The 23,690-nt window shown below is 40.7% G+C and overlaps 1 protein-coding gene and 1 long non-coding RNA gene across 2 annotated transcripts in view; one reads left to right on the forward strand and one right to left on the reverse strand.

Moving 5' to 3' along the window:
- CYP2U1 (cytochrome P450 family 2 subfamily U member 1) lies at nucleotides 1-15,207 on the reverse strand. Its single transcript, XM_086612555.1, has 5 exons — nucleotides 14,766-15,207; nucleotides 8,783-9,415; nucleotides 4,609-4,770; nucleotides 3,486-3,653; nucleotides 1-3,043 (listed from the first exon to the last, which is right to left on the reverse strand). Exons 1-5 carry the CDS (start codon nucleotides 15,205-15,207, stop codon nucleotides 2,865-2,867), a joined length of 1,584 nt encoding a protein of 527 aa, XP_086468681.1. The 3' UTR covers nucleotides 1-2,864.
- LOC147528753 (uncharacterized) overlaps nucleotides 14,887-23,690 on the forward strand; it is a 12,454-nt gene continuing 3,650 nt past the window's right edge. Inside the window, exons 1-2 of the long non-coding RNA XR_015222182.1 lie at nucleotides 14,887-14,923; nucleotides 21,235-21,311. This is a non-coding gene — a long non-coding RNA (uncharacterized LOC147528753). The remainder of the gene's footprint in view (nucleotides 14,924-21,234; nucleotides 21,312-23,690) is intronic.

The following is a 23,690-nucleotide window of genomic DNA, read 5'->3' on the forward strand; positions in this document are numbered from 1 at the left end:
TTACTTTATTGAAAATAAAATTACACTGAAGCAAAGTCTGAAGTAATTTTTAGAAATAAAGACATTTTCAGCATTCAGAAATAGTCATCCAGTTATATACACAAACATTTTTTCAATAAGGCATTTGAGATGCTTCCTCTGCTAAAAAAAACGAAGGGGAAGGATACATTTACAAATACAAACCATATCTGCTAACACTTTACTTACAGTTTACCAAAGATGGCAACACATTTTTAAAACCACAAACATTTTGTTGCTTTTATGCTACTGCTTACCTACTTTCATGGCATCCTGTGAAAATTTCAGTGCCTCTGGAAGGCATGAAAGGCAGGTCTTGACTGTCATTTCCAGCAGCATCTTGCATTCTGGCAGACATCGACATGGTTGCACCTTCAGATGAGTATTTTTAGCTTGTCGCACTATGCAGCATTTGATTACAGGTATCGTCAAAAACCGCATCTCAAAGTACTATTTGTAGAAGGGTAATTTTCAAATGATAGTTTTTCAAAGGTGACATTTTAAACTAAACCCAGCAGGCAAAACGAGCACAACTACGTACAATTCCACATACAACGGAATTATATGAATTGTGTCTTTGGAATCCGTACAAAAAAAAAAAAAATCCTAAAGTGCTTTTCGAATGTGTCCTCATTGATTAAAAGGACAGGTATTTTATATAAGGGATCAGTTGCACACCAACATCATTATGTTGCTTAAAGAGGCATTTCAACAGAAAGATAAATATTATCAACACTTAATTTTAGCTTTTCAATTAAGCATATATAATTTTAAGATTTTCCAGACAAAAATCTCAACTGTACAGAATCTATATATTCACTGGAAAACATAAAGAAATAAATGCTTATTACTCCAATACTGTTAGCTTTTAGTGCAAGTTTACTAGCAGTAGTACCAAACTCAACTTTTCATTGTGCTATGGGGTTTTCAAGAATTTCATGCAAAGAAAAAACTTAACATGAGCATGGGCTAACCTGTAAAGTCGAAAGTTAGCCTGTGTAAGAACTGGAAGTTCTTGCACAAAGAGTGGGGTACTTGACCAACTAAATGTATCATTCAGAAATTCAGCCACTGTTATTTGAAACAGCTAACAGAAAACCTTAATTTAAATCCAAAATAACTATCTTAACAGTCTTTGCTAGGCACTACCTGGCTTTTAAAACTTCAAGTTAAAAAGTGACGAAACCAGAGGTTAATTTAAAGCTGAAGAGTTGACTCTTCTTTTACAATTTAGGTTTAGTTTCTGCTACGGAATACCCAATCTCACATTACAGTCAATTTCACATTCCAGTCTTGTAGACTTGACATTAAGAGGACTAAGAGTGTTTTCTAGATCTCCAGTGAAGCGGGGAGGGAGATCCTTAGAAGAATACACATGTACTTATTACATCTGATATGAAATTCTGCTACATCCAAAGATGTATAAAGAGATTTAAGGATGATTAAGAACAATTATGTAAAAGCTAATTATTACATATCCTCCAAAAGATCACTTGTGATGTTTGAGAGATCGTTCAAATAAAAGGCAAAACTGAGGGCCTCCTTCCAGAACACCTAACAACAGGTTTTCCTGGCAATTGGCTTGACAGTGGTAAACAGCACTAAAATTTTGCAAGTGAAAAGAGCAAGGTACTGATATCGTATGAAATAAAGACCTTTTTATGCCACAGGGAAGACAACAAACAGAAAGCCTTTATGTTCAAACCTCAAGTTTGTCAAGTTCCTCATGTTCCATGCCTCAATGTGTAAGATCTACACCTGCAGTGCCATGTTGATGCCCCATCTGAAGTCAGACTCCAGTTCCCGAAGCCAAACAGGTTGTGGCAGTACTGTCCACAGTGCCTGTAAATGAAAAACCTGAGTGCAAGTCCCAGCTTCAGGATTACACATGTGGAGTTTCCCCCGATGAGTGGGGCTGTTGGTCTCATCCAAACTGCAGCCAGAGAACAAGACACTGCTGCTGACATGGGGAAACAGCAAATGCAAAGTGGCAGCACTGACGTTGTCTTGAGAGATCTGCTGGGTACCAGAGAGAACAGACTTCTGCTGTTTCTTGTTAGAGAAATCTGCTCTCCTGTATATTCTGAGATAAAATATCTGCATCCAGACACTGCGTGCTCCTTTCACGTTAAGAACGTGGTATATTCAAGGATTCACTTGGCCTCCAAGCCGGGGTTTTTAGAGTTGGTACCTGTTTGTTTATAGCAAGCCCTGATAGGCAAGAATGTTTGGATCCAGGAATCCAGACTGATTCAATCCAATAGACACTGACGAGTTACTTGCAAGAAAGAATCCTCCATAGTTAAAAGAAGTGTCATTTAGTCATTTCCGAAAAGTATTTGTCATTATTTAAGCTTAGTTATAATGTGGTGGTTTGGATTTGTGAGGGTTTTTTTTGGTTGGTTGGTTGTTGTTTGGGTTTTTTTTACACCAATAACACTAATATCCTCTCATTCATTAATCCTTTTGGTATTGGATGATGTCCTTCACTCGTTTGGTAAATTAAATGTTTACATACTGCCTTTTAGCAAAATAACAATTACTATTTGCTAAAGCATTCATAGATGTTTTGGACCATTCTCCCACAATTAGTATTTGACAAACTGACAGTAATAGCTTACAGGTTTAAGTCCAGCAACTTTTAATATCAAATTGCAAACTATGCTGTCAGTTCATTTATGGAATGCAACAGCTGACAAAAAAAAAGTGTAAATGGATCATTCTCACTGACTATGAAAGCCTACGCAGTTGGTGTTTTTCTGGAAAGAAAGTAACAAAATAAGCTGGAAACAAAATAAAGTTGGATTTTCAAAGTGCAATATGTCTTCGTTTAATCTTTTTTGATATCATTTCTTCAAAGCTATTATATTGAATGGACATGGAGCTAAAGTCAGACCAAACCTTCCCTCCATAGATGGCTTTGCAGCATTTTCAGGATACAAAAAGGTAAAACTTTGCATTAGACTTGCAAAAATTAAGAACAGCTCCATTTTTGCCAACTGCTCCCCCATGCACACACGTTTACCTGAAGAACAGTTAGAAGAGACATATTACTGTTTTTATACTGCTGGTCCACTTGTTAACACACATGCAGTTCCTATGCTGGCATAGTCCAAACACAGAAATGCTCAAGATACTATTAAGTTATGAACTCTGAAGCTTTGGTCTCCCGTGTTTGAGTCTAAGCCTTGCTCAGCTGTACTGCTTCATGCTGTACTGCTTCATACTAACAGCATTTACATCCACAGCAAAAGTATTATCAAAGGATAATTCACCATTTCTCATTTCTGCCTGTCAAATCGACATGTTAGGAACCAAACCCCTTTTGCAAACCACCAACTGTAATAATAAAACAAGTTCTGTAGTTGGTCCGATGCACAACTTTCACATCTCATGTCTCCAAGGCCCTACACTTGAAACACCACCACCTCCCCCAAGCCACTACTGACTGCATGTGGATATCTTACCCATTCCGAAAGGAATGAACGCCTCTTTCTTAATTAGCTGGCCATTTTCATCCAGAAATCTTGATGGTTGAAATTCATCTGGTTTCTCCCAAATGTTAGGGTCTCTGTGTACTGACCACAAATTGGGCACAATCACACTGCCCTTAGGAATAGTATATCCCTGCAGCACTTCAAACAAAAGCACAGAGACAGAGGATCTGACAAGTTGCTAGAAGTAAACATGGGAGTAAATATGCATTAAAAAGACAACTAGAAGATGTCAAAAAAATCATACAGATCCCTAGATGTGGGCTGCAAACGTAGCAGGAGCTTAAGGCGAAGGTGATCTCTGCTAGCCTGCCTGGGTCAGAGCAGCTGGAAAGACACCAAGTTACATCAAGAGCTCCCTGCGGGGAAAACGCAGGAGCAATCATTAGAAACGTACTCTGCAGTGCTGTGACCCAGTTTCTGCCTGTTCCTGTGCTGTCACAGAGCCCCACCACAGTGGAGGTGGACGTAAGGAAGAGGGACGGGTTTTGAACTGTTATCACAAAAGGGTTTTGAAGTGACTAGTCTCATTTCAGCTTGTTGCATCTCACTGTCCTGCAAGCCAAAACATTTAAAAAAGCAGATCAAGTATTGCCACCTCCCACTCACTGCAACCAGCGTTCAACCATGTTTATGAAAACATACAGTCAACATGACAGCTTGGGAAGGGATATTTATTCTTGTTTTCTGTAGATGTGGAGCTCAATGGTGTACAGAAGCCTTCTGAGCTTTAGCAAACCAATGGCTCTGACTTGATGTTTTCAGACCCCTGTGTCAGACAGCCAAAACCAGATGGCTGTTTCAGGTACAAAGGTGGATTCTCAGCTGCCAGCTACCACTGAGGCACATCAGTCAACATGAGCTGACCCCCAGAAAAGAAACCGCTCTAAATTAGAAAATTTCTAGATGTTAGGTCAGACATGCTGATAAATAGAAGACCATCTCAAGCCCACCCACCCTCTACAAATCACATTTTACATACTTGGGTCACATGTCTAATACATAAAGGACGTCTTTGTAAATTCTCACTAGATATCCCATCAGATCTCCATCCACAAAAGAAACACTGTATTAACAGGTCTCTACAAATGCTTACCAGCAGTTTCTGAGGCCATTCGAGGAATAGAAAGGGGAACAACCGCAGTCATCCTCTGCACTTCCATAATGGTTGCCTCTGTGAAGGGCATCTGAGCCTTGTGGGTAAGAGAAGGAACTTTGTCACGTCCTAGAACTGCTTCAATTTCTGCATGAACCTTCTCTATTCAAAGGGAGTGAGAAAAATTAAAAAATAAAAAAGATGCATAACGTGAGAAGACATCATCTCAATTTCACTCGCCTGTGCTTCATTGCTTACACAGATTTGTCAAAAATGACTGCAAGACGTGATCCCTAACTAAAATAACTGCACCAACATAAGCCTTAAGAACAGACTCAGTTAAGAACAAAACCACCAGGCGCAATCTTCACAACTGACAAGAGGGAAGCTACTGAGACGTGAGACATTGCTAGCGCTTCCGTATCGGAAAAGTACAGGAAAAGTTCTGTTCCAGCTCCAAAAGTATTCATAACCTTAGTTTAGGAGTTTAACTATACAGTAATTTGAATGGTGAAAACATCAAGCTTCTGGCCTACTTTTAAAAAAAGAACAAAAAGAGACTGCACACAGCATCTGCCTGAGTTGGCCTCTGTCCTTGGTGGGATCCAGTTCTCAGAACTGGGAAAGCTGCTGAAGAGATGGGAAAGCTTTTCATGCAGCTGCTTTAGATACTTCATTCTGGAACTATTACTGCCAAGCGTTGAAGCCATTTAACTTGTTCTTGCTGTTTCCTACTTTCTCCTCACGGAACCTAAACTCAGCTATTTCCCAGTTCTCCCAGAGGCAGCAGCAGATGCTCCTTCCCTCACAGAGCCCTTCTGCAAAGGAAAAACAGAAGTAAACAAGCTTATCTCCCCTCTCATTCATGTGAGGCAAGAAGTGTCAAAATGCTTGTTTGTCCCTTTCATCTCATTAAAGGCTCAGCATACAAGTAATTCTCTCCATAGAAGTTTCCAAGATGCAAAATTTGCTTCCCCCATGTACAGGACAATGCTTTTCTTCCAGGTAACTTGGAATGTGGCTACACAGCAAAATACAATCTTCAAAGAGGAGATCTCAAAACTAACCTTTAACTAAAAATAATAAAAGTCACTTTTCATTTGTTACCCTTGATATCCTTAATATTTTGTGGTTGTCCTGCTTGCCTTTTCCAAGATTCAGAATCCAGGCTGCTGATTCTTCGAGTTTTTGCTCTTTTCTTTCCTTAGCACTGACTCAAGTTTAAACAAAAGCTCAATGCAAAAAAGTTTCTCAGAGTAGCGTTCAGAAATACCGTAGGAACTGTGTCTGACGAACAGTTGCTGCCACCTACGGGGTTCGCTGGGAAAACAAGTTCTCAAACGCACACACACAGGAAAAAATACCTCAACAGCAAGAGATTTGCTAACGGTGCGGCTCTCGGTACTTGCTTTGTGGTCTTTTGCTACTTTTTTTTAATGACACATTATAGACCTATATTCAGGTATGCACGTCCACAGTAATTTAATTTAAACGAGTACAGTTTTCAATATTAAAAAAAAAATTAAGGAGACTGTCTCATGCCAAACGTCACATCAATATTTTATCCTGAACATTTCTTAGGCAGTTGTAAACATATGTAGAACTATATAGAAAGCAACCAAACTTCTGCTTACAATATCAACTTCAAAACCAGAAACTTCAAGAGTTCTCTGCTAACAGCATGTTATTTGAGCTGCTCCACCACATTTCATGTATTTAAAAATCCAACACGTCTTCAGAAGTCAAGGACCAAAACCAAGTCAGGGAACAGACCAAACCAAATAATTCCCACTATCTCCCTATACGCACACATGCATATAGATGTGCACATCCACCCGTGTTTTTTTTTTTTCCATGTAAAAAGCAAAACTGGCTTCCACAGACAAATACATTCTTTCTGATGTTTTCCCCTGATAGCTTTTCATTTGCCTCTCCAGAAACTGTTTGCAACATGTGCTACTGCTAAAAGTTATTCGATTCAGGTATTTCCTTTAGGGGATAAGAGAAATATATTACCAGGAGGGGAAAAAAAAAAAAAAAAAGAGACTCCCATACATGACTCCCAGGCAATCAGGATACATAAGGAATGGGATACTAGGAGTAAGAGAATTCCATTACATAGCTAAGAGATACACTCCGGACTACTGAGCTCATTTATATTGTTTGACAACAGTCACAACATAAGGAAAGGGGTAAACAGACAGACGAAATAAAACTGCTAGAGATCAGCAGAAGGCAGAAAACTGACTAGCACCTACATGTACAGGACCAGGAAGCAGGGAAAGAGGTTAAAAAAAAAAAACACAACATAAAACTTCTAAGATCTCATTTGTGTAATTCACAGCATATCTAATTCACGTAACTGCCTATCGAGTCAAGCAGCAATAACACACAACCATTAAAAACAGAAGAATCAGCTTATGCAATAAAATTTTATTTTGCGTTTGTCCTCAGTGGACCCTCTCTCCCAGATATTGAATTCATGCCCCATTTTGCAATCTTTGCTCAACAACTTGATAGACTTTGTGCAATGACCTATGATCTTGACCTATTTAAAGAGCCCATTCCAGACACATTGGTGCTGCAGACAAGTATCTATTTGCTTATTTGCAAAGCAGCTGCAGCACACGAAAACCTCAAAACCTCAAATGCTTAAAGAAAGTATTCCAGGTTTATATTGTTCTTAGATAACTTGATGTTTACCCTTCTTCACTCCAGGTTAGGAAAGCAGCAGTCTCTTGGGGAAGTGTTTCACGACTACAAACTGAGGCAGAATTACCTAAGCAGAATCTGTCCATCCTGTCAGGGCTTCCAGTCCACATGTACTTGACAGTCTTTCCAGTGGAAATCAGTTGCTATGTAGGACTTTAGGAGAAGCTGCTAATAAATTAATAAACCAATTCCTTTATTTTTCTTAATTTCAAACATCTCATTTTGCTGAATAGTACTGAAGAAAATGCTGGTTTTGCAAATAAGTCTTTGGTGATGGAAATTTATCTTTAGGTGTCCTGAAATATAACTCTATCAAGTACTATTTTGATATTGTAACCTCTCCACCACCACTGGTATTTTTTTACATCCACAAAAAAACTACAAGTAATTTTCCAGAATTCTGTCATAAACAGTAACCAGATCATAGCACCATCAAATAATTTGGATTGCAAGTAATCTCTGGAGGTCATCTAATCCAAACCCTTACTCCAAGCAAAGCCATCTTCCAAGTTAGATCCAACTCTGAGAGTAGATCAGACTACTCGGGGTCATATCCCACTGAGTTTTGAATACTTCCAAAGTCAGAGATCCTGCAACATCTCAGGGCAATCTGTTGCACTCATTGCTGTCTTCATAGGGAATTTTTTTCCCCGGTATCTGATCAGAATTTTTTTGTTGTACACTGTCTCTGCTGTCTCTCTTCCCTCCACTGCACACCTCAGAGGAGACGGTCTCTACCTCCTTAACATCTTCCGATCAGGTAGTTGTAGACAGCATAAGGTCTCCCCTCAGTCACCTTTCCTTAACACTGAACGAGCCCAGTTCCTTCTACCTCTCCTGTGGGGCCATGTGCTTCACGTGTCTTTCTCCCCTCCACATCACCAGCAACCCACCTGCCATGACCGTTCAAGACTGATGAGGAGATGCCTTGCGATGACATTGACCAGCTGGTGCCGTGGACTTGTGTAAGTCCAATTTGCTTAAGCTGTCTCCAATTTGATCTTCCTCTACAGTGGGTAGTGTGTCACTTCCCCAGACCCCGCCGCTAGGCTCAAGAACCTCCCTGTTGAAGGAGGCGTAAAAGCAGACCTTACCACCACGACGTTATCTCACATATCTTCTATCACTACTACAGGCCTGGAATGCCACAACTGCCAAAGCTTTTGAAACACGCTAAGGTTCCCTGGAATTGCTTGGCAGAGATAAAGCTGTCCCAAAACAGCAGAAATGCATAGAGTGAAGGGCCATTTACACAGTTAATCTAGAGCACTAACCTACAGACCATCGTAGCAGAGCAAGATAGAAGATGTCCAATGACATACCAATCTTTCGAATTACACATACACATGCACTACTTGCACTCCAAATAACTTCCCTACTGTCACTGTTTGCTTCTGTTTCTGAACATTCATGTAGCGCTTTACTTTTTGGAATAAAGCACCCAGAACAAAAATAATCTTACCTTGTACTTCTGGGTAGACAGACATGTAGAGCAGGCACCACAGTATCGTGTTGGAGGTAGTGTCTGTGCCTGCAATGAAGAGGTCACCGATGATAAAAAATAGGTAATCTTCATTAAAACTGCTCTCCTTGTTGTTCTTTTCTTCTTCCGCATGGATGAAGTACATATCAATGAAGTCTCTGGGATTTGCTGCATCCAGTGTATCCCTGTGCTGTGCAATTATTTTCTTTAGAAAAGCAGTGATATCTAATTCTGTTTTCCGAAGTTCCCGGAAAGGCCCGAAGGGAAGGTAGTACAGCCAAGGGCAGATATTGACCAGGATCATGTAGCTATTCACGCTCAGCTCTAGAGCGCGGGCCATGTTCTTCAGCATCGTCTTGAACTCGACATCTTCATAGTTAAAACGCCTGCCAAAAGCCATGGAACAGATAACATTGGACACTGCGTTGCGAATGATTGGAAAGGGATTAAATGAATCCTTTCCATGCTTCAGCATTTCCTCCTTTACAAACTTCAGCTCCTCAATGATTTTCGGCTCTAAGCTGTGTCTTCCTACTCCAAAATGACGTAGTGTTGAGAGAGAGAATTTCCTCTGCTGCTTCCAGACAGGGCCATAAGGTGCAAAAATAACACCTGGAAGAGAAAAGAGGGAGTCTGAAACCCAAATGCTCTATTTTGAAGATGAAATAGTTAGACAGGCCCGCAACCCAAGAGCCAGAAGAGAGGGAAACAACACACAGCAAACCTATCCCAAGCACTGGGCTAGAAGCTACAGGAAGAACACAGCAACATTCTTTGTAATAGTTGTGGGAAATCCTGTCCCTCCTTTTGCCAATCAGGGAAATGGATATAACAGCTAGATCAGTAGTTTCACTAGTCTTTGCAAGACACTAATAGATGGAGAAAAGGTACCGTAGATGCTTTGTTACAAACGATAGCAATTTTGTGGGAATTGTTTACTCTGGGACACCTGTTAGCTATAGCCTTTTCTCCTCAATGTCCTGAGACACAAATACCTTCAGTAAGGCAGAAGAGAAGATACTAAAACAGACACCGGTTTGCATTTCTTTTCCCCTTCACGTTATAAAAATTTCTCAATACTGTTGAGAATGTACATATTTCTATCGCAAGCAAGGTTTTCCTTCAACTATAATCAAAACACAGGATATGCATGCCGCAAACAAACTGGGAAAGTGAGGACAAGTTCAGTGCCACTTGGCAAAAACCTGCTTGATTTGCATCTCAAGAGTTTGGATGCCTCTAGGCACGCATTCTGAATCATTGTGTCATTACGAAACAGGATTTAAATTCAATCCCTCAGCTTCAAATATAAATATTGCTCACTTACAAACATCTCCTCTGTTGAATTAACAGACCACACCAGAGGTACTGCCCCTAACAAAATACACAACCTGCTATTTCTAATGTACTCCACGGTTAATCCGAGAAAGTTTAAAGTCATCAAAACACGGGCTAGTTCTGCTTTTGCTCTTCTAGTAAAGTGACACCATGTCTGTGTTTTTCTGGAAATAAAAAGTTACTTTTTAGAAGCAACACCAATTCTTCTGTCAACTGCACATCTTTACATTAAATTAAAAAGAAAGAGAAATGGCCATAAGAAATTGGCAATAGAAAGATGCATCACATTTCAATACTTAACATTACCAACATCACTATTACAACTTAACGTTCATAGCCCCTAATGCAAAAAGGAGATTTTTGCAAGTAAGAAATGTATAGCTAGAAACAGAAATCTGTAGATATGTAATATGTACATTATCTATATGTAATATCTGTATAGAGACAGCTATACTCAGAAGGGTCTGCAACCCCAAAGGTATAAATAGTTTAGTGTGACATAAAGCTGGTAATCTTTCTAGCCTGACTTTCTGATTGTATTATCTACTCAAAGTAGTAACGACAGACCAAAGAATGCAAGTGACCTAGTTTCAAAAGTCATAAACAAAATAAGCAGAACATTATGAATTCATGAGTCAGAACAAGCTGAAAATCAGCTGAACTTCATTTCCTCTTCATGAAGATATTCCTTAGGAAATTTATTCAAATGTCTGCTCCCTGTCACTTTACAAACAGAAACAAACTTTCCAGATCCTCTTTCTCAAGTAATGTTTCCTGGTAGCATTGGTGTCCTCAAGTAGAGCAGGTGAAAAAACAGGCTTATTTGGCACTGAATTTGGCCAAGAACCAACTTGGATTTTCAGGGTTTGTGGCTGGGCTGGAGAAGAACCGCAGGTTTCTTGGAACAAAACAGTAAGTTATCACTATTTCTATTCCACAATAAATATTTCCAAAACAGACTATACATCCACAATCTTTTCCCTTTTCTGTCATTAGGAAAACTAGTTTTAGGATCCAAATACCTTCATAAAAGAAAACAGATCTACTGTCTTGAACATAAAAGACGATTCTCCTAGCCACAAGAAGCCTCCTCATGCTCAGAGTCTCTCCAGCAGTCCTGCACAGGGCATGGCTGCGTGACACAATGTCTTCCAAAGCCCTGAAACCCCAAACTACTGCAGAATGTTAACAATTGATTTGCAAATTGGGAGACAATAACATAGAAGACATATTAAGGAGGAAGAAGAGCATAAAGTTAGAATAACAGAGATAAGAGAAGAAAGAAAATTTCCAACTGGATCACTGCCAGGCCATAATAATGGAATAGTACCTCACTGTTTTCAAAGAAAATCTCTGCATGACCTGAAAAGCCAATGTACCCAGTACAGACAAGTGTATTTAAAAAAAAAAACAAACAAACAAAACTGAAGAAAATACAATAATAAATTTTGAAGCAACAAGAACCCAGAATAACCAGGACTTCATGCCCTCTGTATAACGAGCACGTACATTTTTCATTTCAAACAGATAATGAAAACCTTTCAATACAATCAACAAAGCAATAAACACACAGAAAAAAATTATATTATTTTATTCTCCCTTTTCACACAAAAAATTCAAATCCTTATGACAAGCAAGTTCTGGCAAAGGCTGATTCTCCCCCTCCAAACTTCTCACTGCTTGCTTCAGTGTTGTCGCAATACTGGGAACACTGACAATGTCACAGAATTCATGACAGACGACGTTCGACTTCTGTATCGCCTGGTGTCCACATCTGGATGTGCATAGGGCAGGACTATAAAGGCAGACAAACCACTCAAGCTTCATCCACTCTAGAGACTGAGTCTTTGGTACCTCTCATAGCTACAGAATACAAAAATGCTTTACTAAACCAAAAATGACAAAAGCTACTTTTTCTCCCCGATCTAGCATTTGTCTTTCCGCAGGTGTGTGTGAAGAAGCCTGCGGTTAAGAATTAACCTCCATCTTCTCACTTAAGTTCTCACTGCACTTCCCATCCAGCCAGGAAGGCCGCCCTTCTGTGCTACTCAGTTGTTGAAATGCAGTATTTGCCATTTTGGATACTTCTACCTGCTCTCCCCCCAGCACAACATTTTATATTTTATTTGTATCTTACACGCCATAGAGCCACACACAGCTGAGATAAGCCCTTCTTTCCTCCGCAACATACCCAGCCGGTCAGCTCAGGGTAAAGACAAAAATACGACAGAAAACGCAGTTGAAAAGAAAACAGCCCCATAAGTTTACACCAAGTAGTTAGTTTACAGAACAAAGATGCAGGAATCCATAACGGACGCCTACTGAATCAAAGCATCCAAGCATTGTAGTACACAAGTCATGAGCGGCAAATCTGAAGTTACACAATCACCTCGCTTCCAGCAATTCCTTTCCCAGTTCATCCGAACACAACTGTTGCTGCCCTGATCCGTAGCGAAGCCTCGCCCGTGAACTCCCAAAACTAAGTGTTGGAGGCTCCTAGACTAAACTTAGAGAGGCCTCCAGTTTGAATGTTGCAACCCATCCACCTCCTCCATGAAGGACACACAAAAACGAACACTTGTTAGCCCAAAGCTCTTATGGACAACATCTGAGAACTGAGCTAGAGATTTACATTGTGCCTATACCACAAAAAAAAAAAAAAAAAAAAAAAAAAAAGAAAACATAAAGCTTTCAGAAAACATGTATTGCTCACCCCTTACCCCACTGATTCTGCAGCAACTGCCTTGCCAGTAGCACAAATGTGGCATCGCAGAGGTTTGGTCCTCTCCTACATGCCACCACTAAACCCAAGCCAGCCCACTTAGAGCAGCTGTGACTTCCAGCAGCTTCTGCAGAACTTTGTGCAGGGACCAGGCAGACTCACACTGCCCACATCCACTGACTCTTCCCTTTATGTACTCAAAACACGCTACACCTGTGGTTCATTCTATAATGTTCTTGCATCTACAGCAATCCAACTTGTTGCACCAGCTAACGTAAGCAACACGTTAACAGCTTGGTATGTTTGATAGACAACTGGGCAACTCTCACCTAACAGTCCTCATACCTGAGCATAACTGTGGTGACCTCCCAGAGAAAACTAAACGTAAAGCAACGTAATGTCCCTGCTCCAGCACAAGCACAGCGCAGGCGGGCACGGTCCCTGCGCTTGGCTGCAGCATGCTCTGGGTCGCAGGCTCCCGACACTTTCAGCTCTCCTGGAGCATCCAACCATGGAAGCTGCTAACTTGGTTATCAGAGATTTTATTCAGGCATTTACATGAATTCTTTGTAAGCAGCATGTATTGACTGCCCTAGCTACTCTTGTGTCACCGTGTTCAAAAAAGTCTAACAGAGAACTGCCTGCAGAAAACAAAAAGCACAGAAAATTCACAGCATTCAAGGAAAAAGAAATCCATCACTAGCCTGAACATGCAGTTTTACAGCACTGCTGAAATTAATCTAATGTCTAACTGCTTTTCCCCTTTCCTCCCCTAGTCCTTGCTAAACGTACTGTACCTGAAAATATTCACGCCTTGTAACAACTACAAGCCAGTAAGATCTCTCCCAGATCAATACTGTTAATAATTCATTTTTTTATTCTTTAAACCAATTACAGCAATAATACCGGATTGCTTTTTAATAAACTCAATCTAGGTCCCTTACTTTCCCCGTATCTTTATAGAGGTAGTTCTGGTACAATAAAAAATTGAAGATAAAACGTTCCAGGCACTGAACCAATAGATTTCCTTGGCCTCAGACAAACAAGTTTGGCATATGAAGAAGCCTCCTGGGCTATCCCTCCTAAACTGAAAAAGGAAAGGCAGTTTTCCACAAACACTGAGATCTGTAACGTGCCTAAAGACTAAACATGAAGAAATTCTTACTGGCAGGGGGAATCCGGCAGGGGGATTGGACTAGATGATCATTTGATGTCCCTTCCAATCCCTAACATTCTGTGATTCTGTGATATTGCCATCACGTATTTAAGCTCCCCATGCCCCTTTTTTTTTTTGTAAAAGCGAGTAAACTCCTTTGATCTAATAAAAAAAAAAAAAAAAACCCACAAAAAACCCACAAAACAAACCCAACGTGCTCGGTAAGTTTTGACAAGCAGAATAATCCATCCATCGCTACCTTGCTGAGAACGGGGGAAGCACACGGTTACTTCGCACCGCTGCCAAAGAATTCAAAATTCCTTCTCCTCATAGAGCTAAAATCCGAAAGCCCCGAGGTAACAGACTCGCTGTTCCTTCAATCCCCGCGCAAACGCCACTCCATTGACCGTACGCGAAGGCAAAGGAACAGGGCATTCCAGCCGCCGCGGAGCCGGCTGCTGCGCGCAGCGCAGGGATGCTGCCCGTTCCCCCGCGGGTACGGCGAGTTTCTCTCCGCCACCAGCAGCGCAAGGGACACCGCGGCGAGCGAAGGGCAAGCGAGATGGCTGAGTCTGTAACTCACACCGGTTATCCATAAAATTCGGCGCAGCACAGCACGCCACGAAGCCGAACGGCGCCCGCCCGGCAGCGCACCGAGCGGGATCCGCCGAGCGAGGCCGCGCCCCCTCCCGCCGGAGGACGGGCTGCGCCGCCAGCCCCGGCGGCGGCCCCCGCGGGACCCTTACCCTTCTTGCGGGTGATCATGAGCACGATGGGGACGGAGGGTCGGTCGCTGAACACCTCCGCCTTCTGCACCAGCGCCTCCCGCACCGCCTCGAAGGTGTTGAGGACGATGAAGGGGCGGCTGCCCACGAAGAGCCGGAAGACGCTGCCGTACATCTTGGTGAGGCCGGTGAGGAAGACGTGGGGGGAGAAGGCAGGGGAGCCCCGGCCGCCGCCCCGCACCTCCACCGCCCACCGCCTCAGCAGCGGCGGCGGCAGCAGCGCGAAGGCGAAGTTGCCCACCAGCGGCCAGGGCGCCGGGCCCGGCGGCAGCCCCGGCGGCCACCGCCACCGCCGCAGCAGCCAGTAGCAGCCCAGCCAGCACAGGGCCGCCAGCAGCAGCTCGGTGGCGGTGGGGGCCCGCGGCAGCCACGGCCAAGAGGCCGTTCCCGCTGCCGCCGCCATCCCCTCAGGCGCCCTCCGCCTCCCCGCCCTGCCCTCGCTCCGCTCCCGGCGGGCAGCGGCTTAAGATGGCGGGGGCGGGCGGCAGCCGCGGCCTGGCTCCGCCGCCGCTGGCCGTCTGGGCGGGCAGCGGTCCGCCCCGGCCCGGGCTCCGCTCCCGCCGCGGCGGCCCGAGGGCCGCGGAGGAGAGGCGGGCCACCGCGGCGGCGGGCGGCGCAGGTGCAGCGCGGGGCCAGCAGCTGGGGCGGGGGGACCGCATCCCGAAAATTCAGACGTGTGTCTGCAGAGGGCGGGGGGGCTTTGTTAAACTCGGTAAGACGCGAAATTCGTTCTTGCAGGTTTGTTTTTTGTTTATTTTTTTTTTCCCCCTTGCTGTGGTGTTTGGTTGTTTTGGTTTTTTTTTTTTTTTGTTGTTGTTGTTTTGTGTTTTTTTTTCCGGGGTGGGGAAGGGGGTATCAAAAGCCTTGGACTTAATCCAAGTTTAAAATATTTCATGAAGCACAAGCACATATATATAAAATCCATCTAGTAAGAAAAAAAAAAGTGACTGCTCCTCAGAGCCTCATAGGACTTACTTTTAAATGGCTTTTACGCAAAAATCTAATTTTGTTGGAGCTTAGAAGGAATGAGGATACAGGTGATCCTTCTTCCTTTTCCCAAATAGAAAAGCTGGCACTTCTAGGCAACACACCAAAATTTTCTATTTTCATAACCAAGGACTAACCTGGAACAATGCCCCAGCTCTAAGTTAAGTAACTGGTTGGCACATGCAGAACAGCACAGAAAGGCTTCTAGGAGCTGAACCTAAATTTTAGAGGAGACAGGCTTTTAGTTCTTATCCTTCCCCATTAAAACAAACAAACAAACAACCACCCACAAATATGAAAAACCGCACACAACAGTCAAAACACCCCGCCCCCCATCCCCCTAACTGGTTTTCAGGGTAACTTCCCTTCCCTGTGCACTTAGTGCACTTTCTCCAGCTGATCAACAGCCTAAAATGTAATTAATTAGATGTTGTAATTGTAATTAGATGCTGAAAAATACTACTGCATGGTCATCCAGACCATTTGCAGCAGCATCAGTAATTTTAGTAAGCGCTCTTGATACTCAAGTACATCACCTTTAAACTGACACTCCCCCTTCCCCCCCAAAAAAAAGGCAGCAAGAACAAATGGTGCTTACCCCCCCCCCCCAAAAAAAAAACCACTTTTTAATAAGTAGTTGAACATTCAGTAAAGATAGTGACAAGTGGCTCTTAAAAACAGTGGCTAGACTATATTAAAAAGGTTTTATTGCAATTATACAGAAGTAACAGGAATTTTAGAAATACATAAAGCTTCAAATATTCAGGGTCAGTTTTCCTCCAAGCAATTAAGGCAACTGGATGCAATCTCTTTAATCTAATATAAACAGCAAATGGTATATTACCAGCCATAGATGAAAGTAGAAAAATGAAGATCTCATTTAAATTGCCAGAACAGAATGCAGCCTTTTTTGTCTGCATTTGGCAGAAATTCAGTGACTAATTACAATGTACATCAATAAAATGCATCTACTAGAAAAATACAGAGAAAACACAGGTGAAAATTTATCTGAACCAAAGGCATTTTAAATCCAAGTCTTAAGGAAAGTTTAAGTTCTGCAGTCTGAAAATAATTTTAAAAAGCTAAGCTATTTAGTACAGCTGAAACACATTACCATTTTTGTCTGTTTTCTTTATAGAAGAGTAATCTAGCCTCACTTCCTTCTCCATGTAGTTGAGAAGTAGCAGTAGATAAAGAAATTCTCTCTTTGCCTCCATATGAAGTTGAAAGATTGGTTTCAGTGGCATATGGCCAATTCTAGGTTGCCCAGAGATTAAATTTTGCATTAATTTTGACAAAAAGGAAACTACTTTCATAGTTAAGTGAATTTACTGATCAAATGTAAACTTTGCTCTGAAGTATCATTAAATTGATGTTTCTACTTCAAAATAGCAGAAGTTGTGGCAACATTAAAGTCAGTTTTTCCAATTAAAATTAGAATCAAATAGCCTCTTTTAAAGCATAAAATTAATAGCAAAATATAACCAAGTACTTTACTAATATTCTGCATACTCCAAACAACTACATATAAAAGTTTTAGCACTATAATGTTTTTCTTGGAAATCATTCCTTCCTCAGTCCTAGTATCAGTGTAATAAAAAACACTCTCTTAATTCCGTACTTAAGGAAAATCCATTCCTCAGACTGTTTTGCCCTAAACTGAGTAATCAAAGCATTTAATGACTCTAATTTTAACAGGTGAAAAAACCTCCATGTAACAAGCAAACAAAAAAAAAAACCCACCAAAGTGTCATTAGTGTCAAATAGAATAGTTCAAATTAACTTATTTTTCTTTAAAGATAACCAAGTTACAGAGTTAAGGCCCAGGCAGAAACACTGGAAGTTTAATTAACACAGTAAACTTCCAGAAACAATGATACCCCTTTCTCAAACTTTATCTTAGCCTTTGAATCCTACCAACACGTAGGACTACTGACCAGTTACCCTATCCAGTTGTTGAGTTAGCACCCATTCTCCTCAAGTACGGGCTCTGGTTTTATATGCTGTATTTAAGCTTTGGGATTTTTATTTCCATAGGCACTTTATTCACAAAAACACTCTCCTTGTCAAAAGAATATTGGAAAAGATATTTGGAAGTTCTGAGTTAGACTAGTGCATGGACAAACACATTTCTGTAACTCTCAGCAGATGCTGACGCTACAGATCTGCTCTCGGTCAAGTGCTTGTCACATGCTCGTTTCTGCAGAGCATTTAAACATGCAGCCATTTATCTCAATATTTCTGTAAATATTGCATTTTTTTGGTAAATTAAAAAAGATGGCCAGATAGGAAAGTCATACTTCAATGTGTCTTAGAACTGTTATGGATGTCTTTGTTCTATCTTTGGCTCTTCCAAGCGTCCTACTAGTAAAGGAAGGGCTGAGAGAAGTAGCAGGACACAATACAGACTACTGTTACTGGACTGTCCATCTTCACTCCACACAAAACCCAGCCAGCCCTGCTTTTATCCTAGATGGCAGGTTTGTTTCTGCTTTAAATGAAGTTACTTTAGACCTGGAACATTTTTTGCACAGACACGGAAGTTCCATAAAATAGACCTTAGAGAGGCCCATTTAAAGTACGAGGTGCAGGTGATTGAGGAGAACTTATTGTAGTGTATGAAAGAACATGGTTTAGTGACCAATACCCCAGAGTGCAGCTACTTTGGAGCAGAGCAAGTGTGCTGCAGTGTTGCAGACTGTGCCCTTGCCAGCGTGTACCCAGACACGGCACCCGCTCTGCTTGTCCACGTGTCCATAACAATCAAGAGCACCACATTTGTTTCAGAGTAGACTGTAGCAGGATTTCCAAATGTGTTACGGGCAGTCACTTTTACAGCTGCAAGTTGAGAAGTAAGGGGACTTTAACTAGAACTAAAGGCTTTGTCTTCTCTAGGGAGAGAAAGTGTAGGTACTGCTGCCCAACGATGCCTCTTGGAAAGATTTAGAAGTGCATTGTCCTTCATTATGTGCAACAAAATCATAAACAAAGGGGAGGGAGGCAACAACCTCTTCTGCAACAGAAGGTACAAACCAATTTTTCATCTTAAGAGAAGGTTGCTTGTGAAGCTTTAAAACAAAGTTAGAATGCTACTTTGCTGTTCTGCAATCTAAACAATCCTAGTTTAAGGCTTTCATGTTTTTATAGTTGCCTACTATGAATTGCCTTGATAATTATGTCAAGTTTCATTTCTGTTCTTTAGATATGGTTACATGGTCATGTTCCTTCACAAGTTTTTCAGAAGCTTCAGCAAAAGATGGATCTACACTGCATAATCAGTGTTCTCCTAATAGTTTGGTTCATTTCCCATCCTCTCTCTGTCGCCAAGGCTTCAGCAGTGATGATGAAGCCAGATTGTTTTTTAACTATTAGCCTATACCTTAATCCTACCCAGTACAAATCTTATATTTTAGACCACTTTTCAGAAGAACTCCTAAGCATGTATGAAAATTTGATCTTGGACATGTAGTCCAGACCCATATACACACCTAACATTTTCCTGCATTAAAAATACTATAATATTTTGCAGGTTTTTTTATTTAAAACAGAAATAGAAATAGGTCATATTTATATAAAAAGCATTTGGAACAGGCTTAAAACAGAGAGAAATTCTGCTTTATTGAAAAGGTGTCACAACAGCTTTCCTTAGTGTTCATGGGTAAGAAGAGAATACCAGCTCTTGTTAATTAAGAAATCATTAGCACCATAAATGGACACAGGTTTTTTGATTTTTAAAGATGTGTGTGGTCATGTTAGTAGTGCAACAAAGTATTGCATTTGTTAGTACACAGACTGACCATAAAAAGTTTCAACTTGTGTGTTCTGGGTAAACTACATAGGATGATTTCTTTAACATGTTTTTACCAAATTCATGGCCAACAGTGCAAGTGATCATGACAAATAGCACCTTTGGAGATAAAAGCTACAAGATACTCACATTATTGCTTGTTTAGAAGTACAGCTAGTGCAACAGGGTTTGGTTTGTTCATGTTTTTTTGTTGTTTTTTTTTTTTTTTGTCCCCCTCACAGTGAACATAGATTGCAACATCTTACAAATCACAACTCTGGTCTCATGGTATACAGCAAAGGACAACACTGTGTTGTTAACCAAGATAACTGATGTGCTAGAAAGTGTCCACCCGAAAAGTTTAGCAGCATAACAGTCAACTCTTGCTAATTACGAACAATTTATGTAAAAATGAGGCCCAGTTTGCAAACATTAGTAGAAACTACAGCACAAAAGGTCTCTAAGTAGCATAATTTGTTATTGTAGCATTATGCTGTACAGTGTTTGCAGAACTGCACCCTAAAGCTACAAAAAAACTGGAAAGGCCATATATTAGCTCCTTGTCATGCAAGTATTACAGCATTCCTGTATTACCATCCAGGGTTCCTCAGCAGCCAACAGCTTCTCTTGCTTAGTACTTCCCAGGTTGGATACACAGCTCCCATTAGTGCACAGAGCTACGGATTCAACCTGGGCGAAATCATGCAAGAAAAGCTGTTGGCCAACGAGGACGAAAATGTGCTGCAGTTAAAAGTGACGTCCTGTGCTGTTTTTAACAAAGTCTTTAGAGTTCTCCTCAAAGTCACATGGAAAGCACAAGAACCACAGCCATCAAACCATTATTTCCTCTTTTACTCTCAGGCTCCTCTCCTCGCTGTGTCTCTGACCTCACAAAACACCCAGAATTTCTCTTATTTCACATCTCTCATGCTCTCCTGAGTCAGGAAAGTAAACACAAAATGAACGTATGAAACATTTAAAGAACAAGAGTTGATTCCTGAGATAAAAAGTGTGTCCTAGGATGTTAGGTTTTGTACTTGAAAATAATTTCGAATTTCAAATTGTGCAAAGATGTATCTGATGAGAATACCTTTTAGCTTTAGTGTTAATTTTGGAGCTTTCTCAAACGTAAATCCTGCTCTTTCGTATTGAGCCTTTTAGAAAAAGCAGTTAATAGAAGCAAATAAAGTAAAACAGGAGAATAGAAGCAGATAAAGTAAGGCAGGAGCCCAAAGCAGCCTAGGCTAAAGCGTAAGCAGCATTTTGAGTGGCAACAAACTATGAAAAAAAGTGGAATGCAAAACCAGTTTTTACAGAAGTAACAAATCACCAATAACAAGTTACTCAAAATGCAAGAGGGGTTGGAGTTTAGCAATACTGTTTAAGGTCCATTTACAAACACTTCACTGGTAGATGTAGAAGCAGGGAGATAAATTTCCTCTTCATGTTCTCAGCACTCCTTTCCAGCTCTAATTAACAACAACATCATTTAAAAAAGAAAACAGACCCATTTTAAGTGTAACTGTCATAAAGTAACACCAGAGTATATACTCTGTTAAATTAGAACACAGCTCATGACTGGTTTTACAGTGGTCTGCCTTTTCAGCCCCTTTCATAGTTTCCTGGTTTATAACTGGTTTTCGCTAAACTTTTCAGCTATCACCACCTTTGGTACTGTGCCCTCAGTCAAAAAGGAGCTAAAAGGACAACCAAAGATGCTCAGAGCCTACTATGTAAGTACAACCTGGTTTATCTTCCCAGAGAAGCCTCTGTGTACTGCATCCAATGTTGCTTGTGCTACAGAGACCTCTCCCCGCACATACGTGCCTGCATGGTGCCTGGGTCCCCAACTGCTCAAGATGCCTTTGCTTCAGACTAGTTTCTGACCACTTTTAATTTTCATTTCATTCAAAAAAATCCCAACCCTCACAAAAAACCACAAAGGCAAAAGTCACCTTCAAACATGTTTCAGCAAAGTTATTTTGTGAAAATTAATCTCAGTTGGCACAAAGGAGATTCTTCTGTAATAAGTCTTTGCAGTTTCACAAATGCTAACCTCCAAAAGCCCTTGTCATTCAAAGGGAAAATACAAGAGCTGAAATTAGTATTATATTATATAGGCATAGCTTGAAAGAAGAGTATTTCTACTAGAAGAAACCCACACATAGAGACTTTAAAAACACCTTAGGCACTGTATACAATGGATCTACCTTTTTTCCATTGACATTTGCCAGAAATAAAACCAGTTAACTGTACAGGAAATAAAGGGCAAAAATACTCAGTCCTCATCTAGGGGAAGGACTGGGCCAACCAATACAGAATCATTTGAAAAGGACTCAACACCAAATATAATGGTATAATACAGTAGCTTTTTTCCACTAGAGTGTGGATAAGACTGCCTGCAGCATACACCCAATATAATTTGAATTCAAAAAGTCACAAACTACTACTTCCAGCAAGAGCTGGTTTGCCCTCTCCTCCTACCTGGGTTGCATCTTTAAGTTAAAGGTTAGCCCACAGCAAACAAACTTCTCGTAGTATTTGCTGAACTCCAAGTCCTTAGGAATTAAAATATTTTAATTGAAAACAAGTAAAATCTTCCTGAGTTTTTAAGCAGTAATTTTCACCAGGAGAGAAGGAATGCTCAACACCAGTGCTTTAAATACACAACTAGAGACTGCACATTATCATTACTTCATCTTAAAGCATCGTTCAGGCATTCTGAGCCTTTTGTTAGGAAAGATTATCGACTGAAATAAGAGGTGGGTTCAGAACTAGACCTTTTTCTTGCAATATTTAAGCTACCCGTGCCTAGCCTGAAATTCTTATGTGTTACTATCTAGGTTAGTAAGACTTAATCAAAGGGTTAAATCCATGGAAAATTGAGCCAACTAGAAAAAGCTTCAGTATGTTTTAAGCATTGCAGCACTTCCTTCTTGTTTTAGAAAGTATTAGTGACAGCTTGGAGGAACAGCTTATGAAAATCTGCTATCGTATTTTAAAAATCTCCAAGCATCTCTCACCGAGTTAGGTTTTATTTTTATATTGTAAGTTACAGATGAGAACCAGCACAGTCCACAGCACAAGACACACATCTGTACTGTAGAATGAAGTGCTTAATACTGCCTGTTTCCCAAGAGGTTTTTTCCAGCACTATTACACACAAACAATTTAATTCTACATTACTTAGACATCAGGTGTAATTGTAGCTCAATTTTTCGCAAAATATATGTATGATCACTATCTACTTTAAGCGTTTTCATCTTCCTTTCTTTTTCTTGTAAATACTAGAAAAGGCTTTGTCTTCATTCTCGGTTTCTCGGGACATTTTTGTTTTGTAGACACTAGGAAGCATCATTCAGCAGCATATGAAGGCTAACTGATAAGCAAAGTTACTTCAGTGGCATGCTAGGATATTTTTCCCATGTGCACTTAAGCAGCAACACTAATTTGAATGGTGTCCAACAGAAGTATTTATTTTTAAGACCCTTTTTATTTTTCAGTAACTGAATTTAAGATACTGATTTTACAATGCCTGGTATAGAACACTTAACGTTCAGAAGTGTTCGATCTTACAGTATCATGCTAGTTTTGTGTGTCTATAGACTTCTAGGTAAGTCCAAAACATGTATTGTCAAATTATAAAGATGACAATGGAGTTTTGCAGCTGCTAAGTCTGCTAGTAAGGAAAAATGGTTCCAGTACATCTGATAGATTGGACGTGTTTTCAAAATTGCCCCATGGATCTTTCAGATAGTTTTTTTAAGTTAAAAAAAAAAGCTGTGGGAAGTTTCATTTGAAATAAATGGAAAGACTTCACCTTGCACTGAGGTTAATGGATCTGGTCTTTAGAACTGTAAATGATACCTCACATCTACTTAAATGAGAAGAATTTGGGTTAGTACCAAACAACTTAGGATAAATTGTCTAGCCAGATACTAATGATGGGAGAAAGCCAGAGTTTGAATGTCTTCTGATGTAAGACACAGATAATTAGATTATTGCAAATCCACTTAAGAGAATTCTCTCTCATCTCTTAAAATACTTCTCAGTTCTGTCCTCTGTTACTGAGCTTTATTTCTCCATTACATGAAGGTAGTATATCTTAACAC

Source organism: Tauraco erythrolophus, chromosome 5 (assembly GCF_009769465.1).
Source record: "Tauraco erythrolophus isolate bTauEry1 chromosome 5, bTauEry1.pri, whole genome shotgun sequence".
Taxonomy (NCBI): Eukaryota; Metazoa; Chordata; class Aves; order Musophagiformes; family Musophagidae; genus Tauraco; species Tauraco erythrolophus.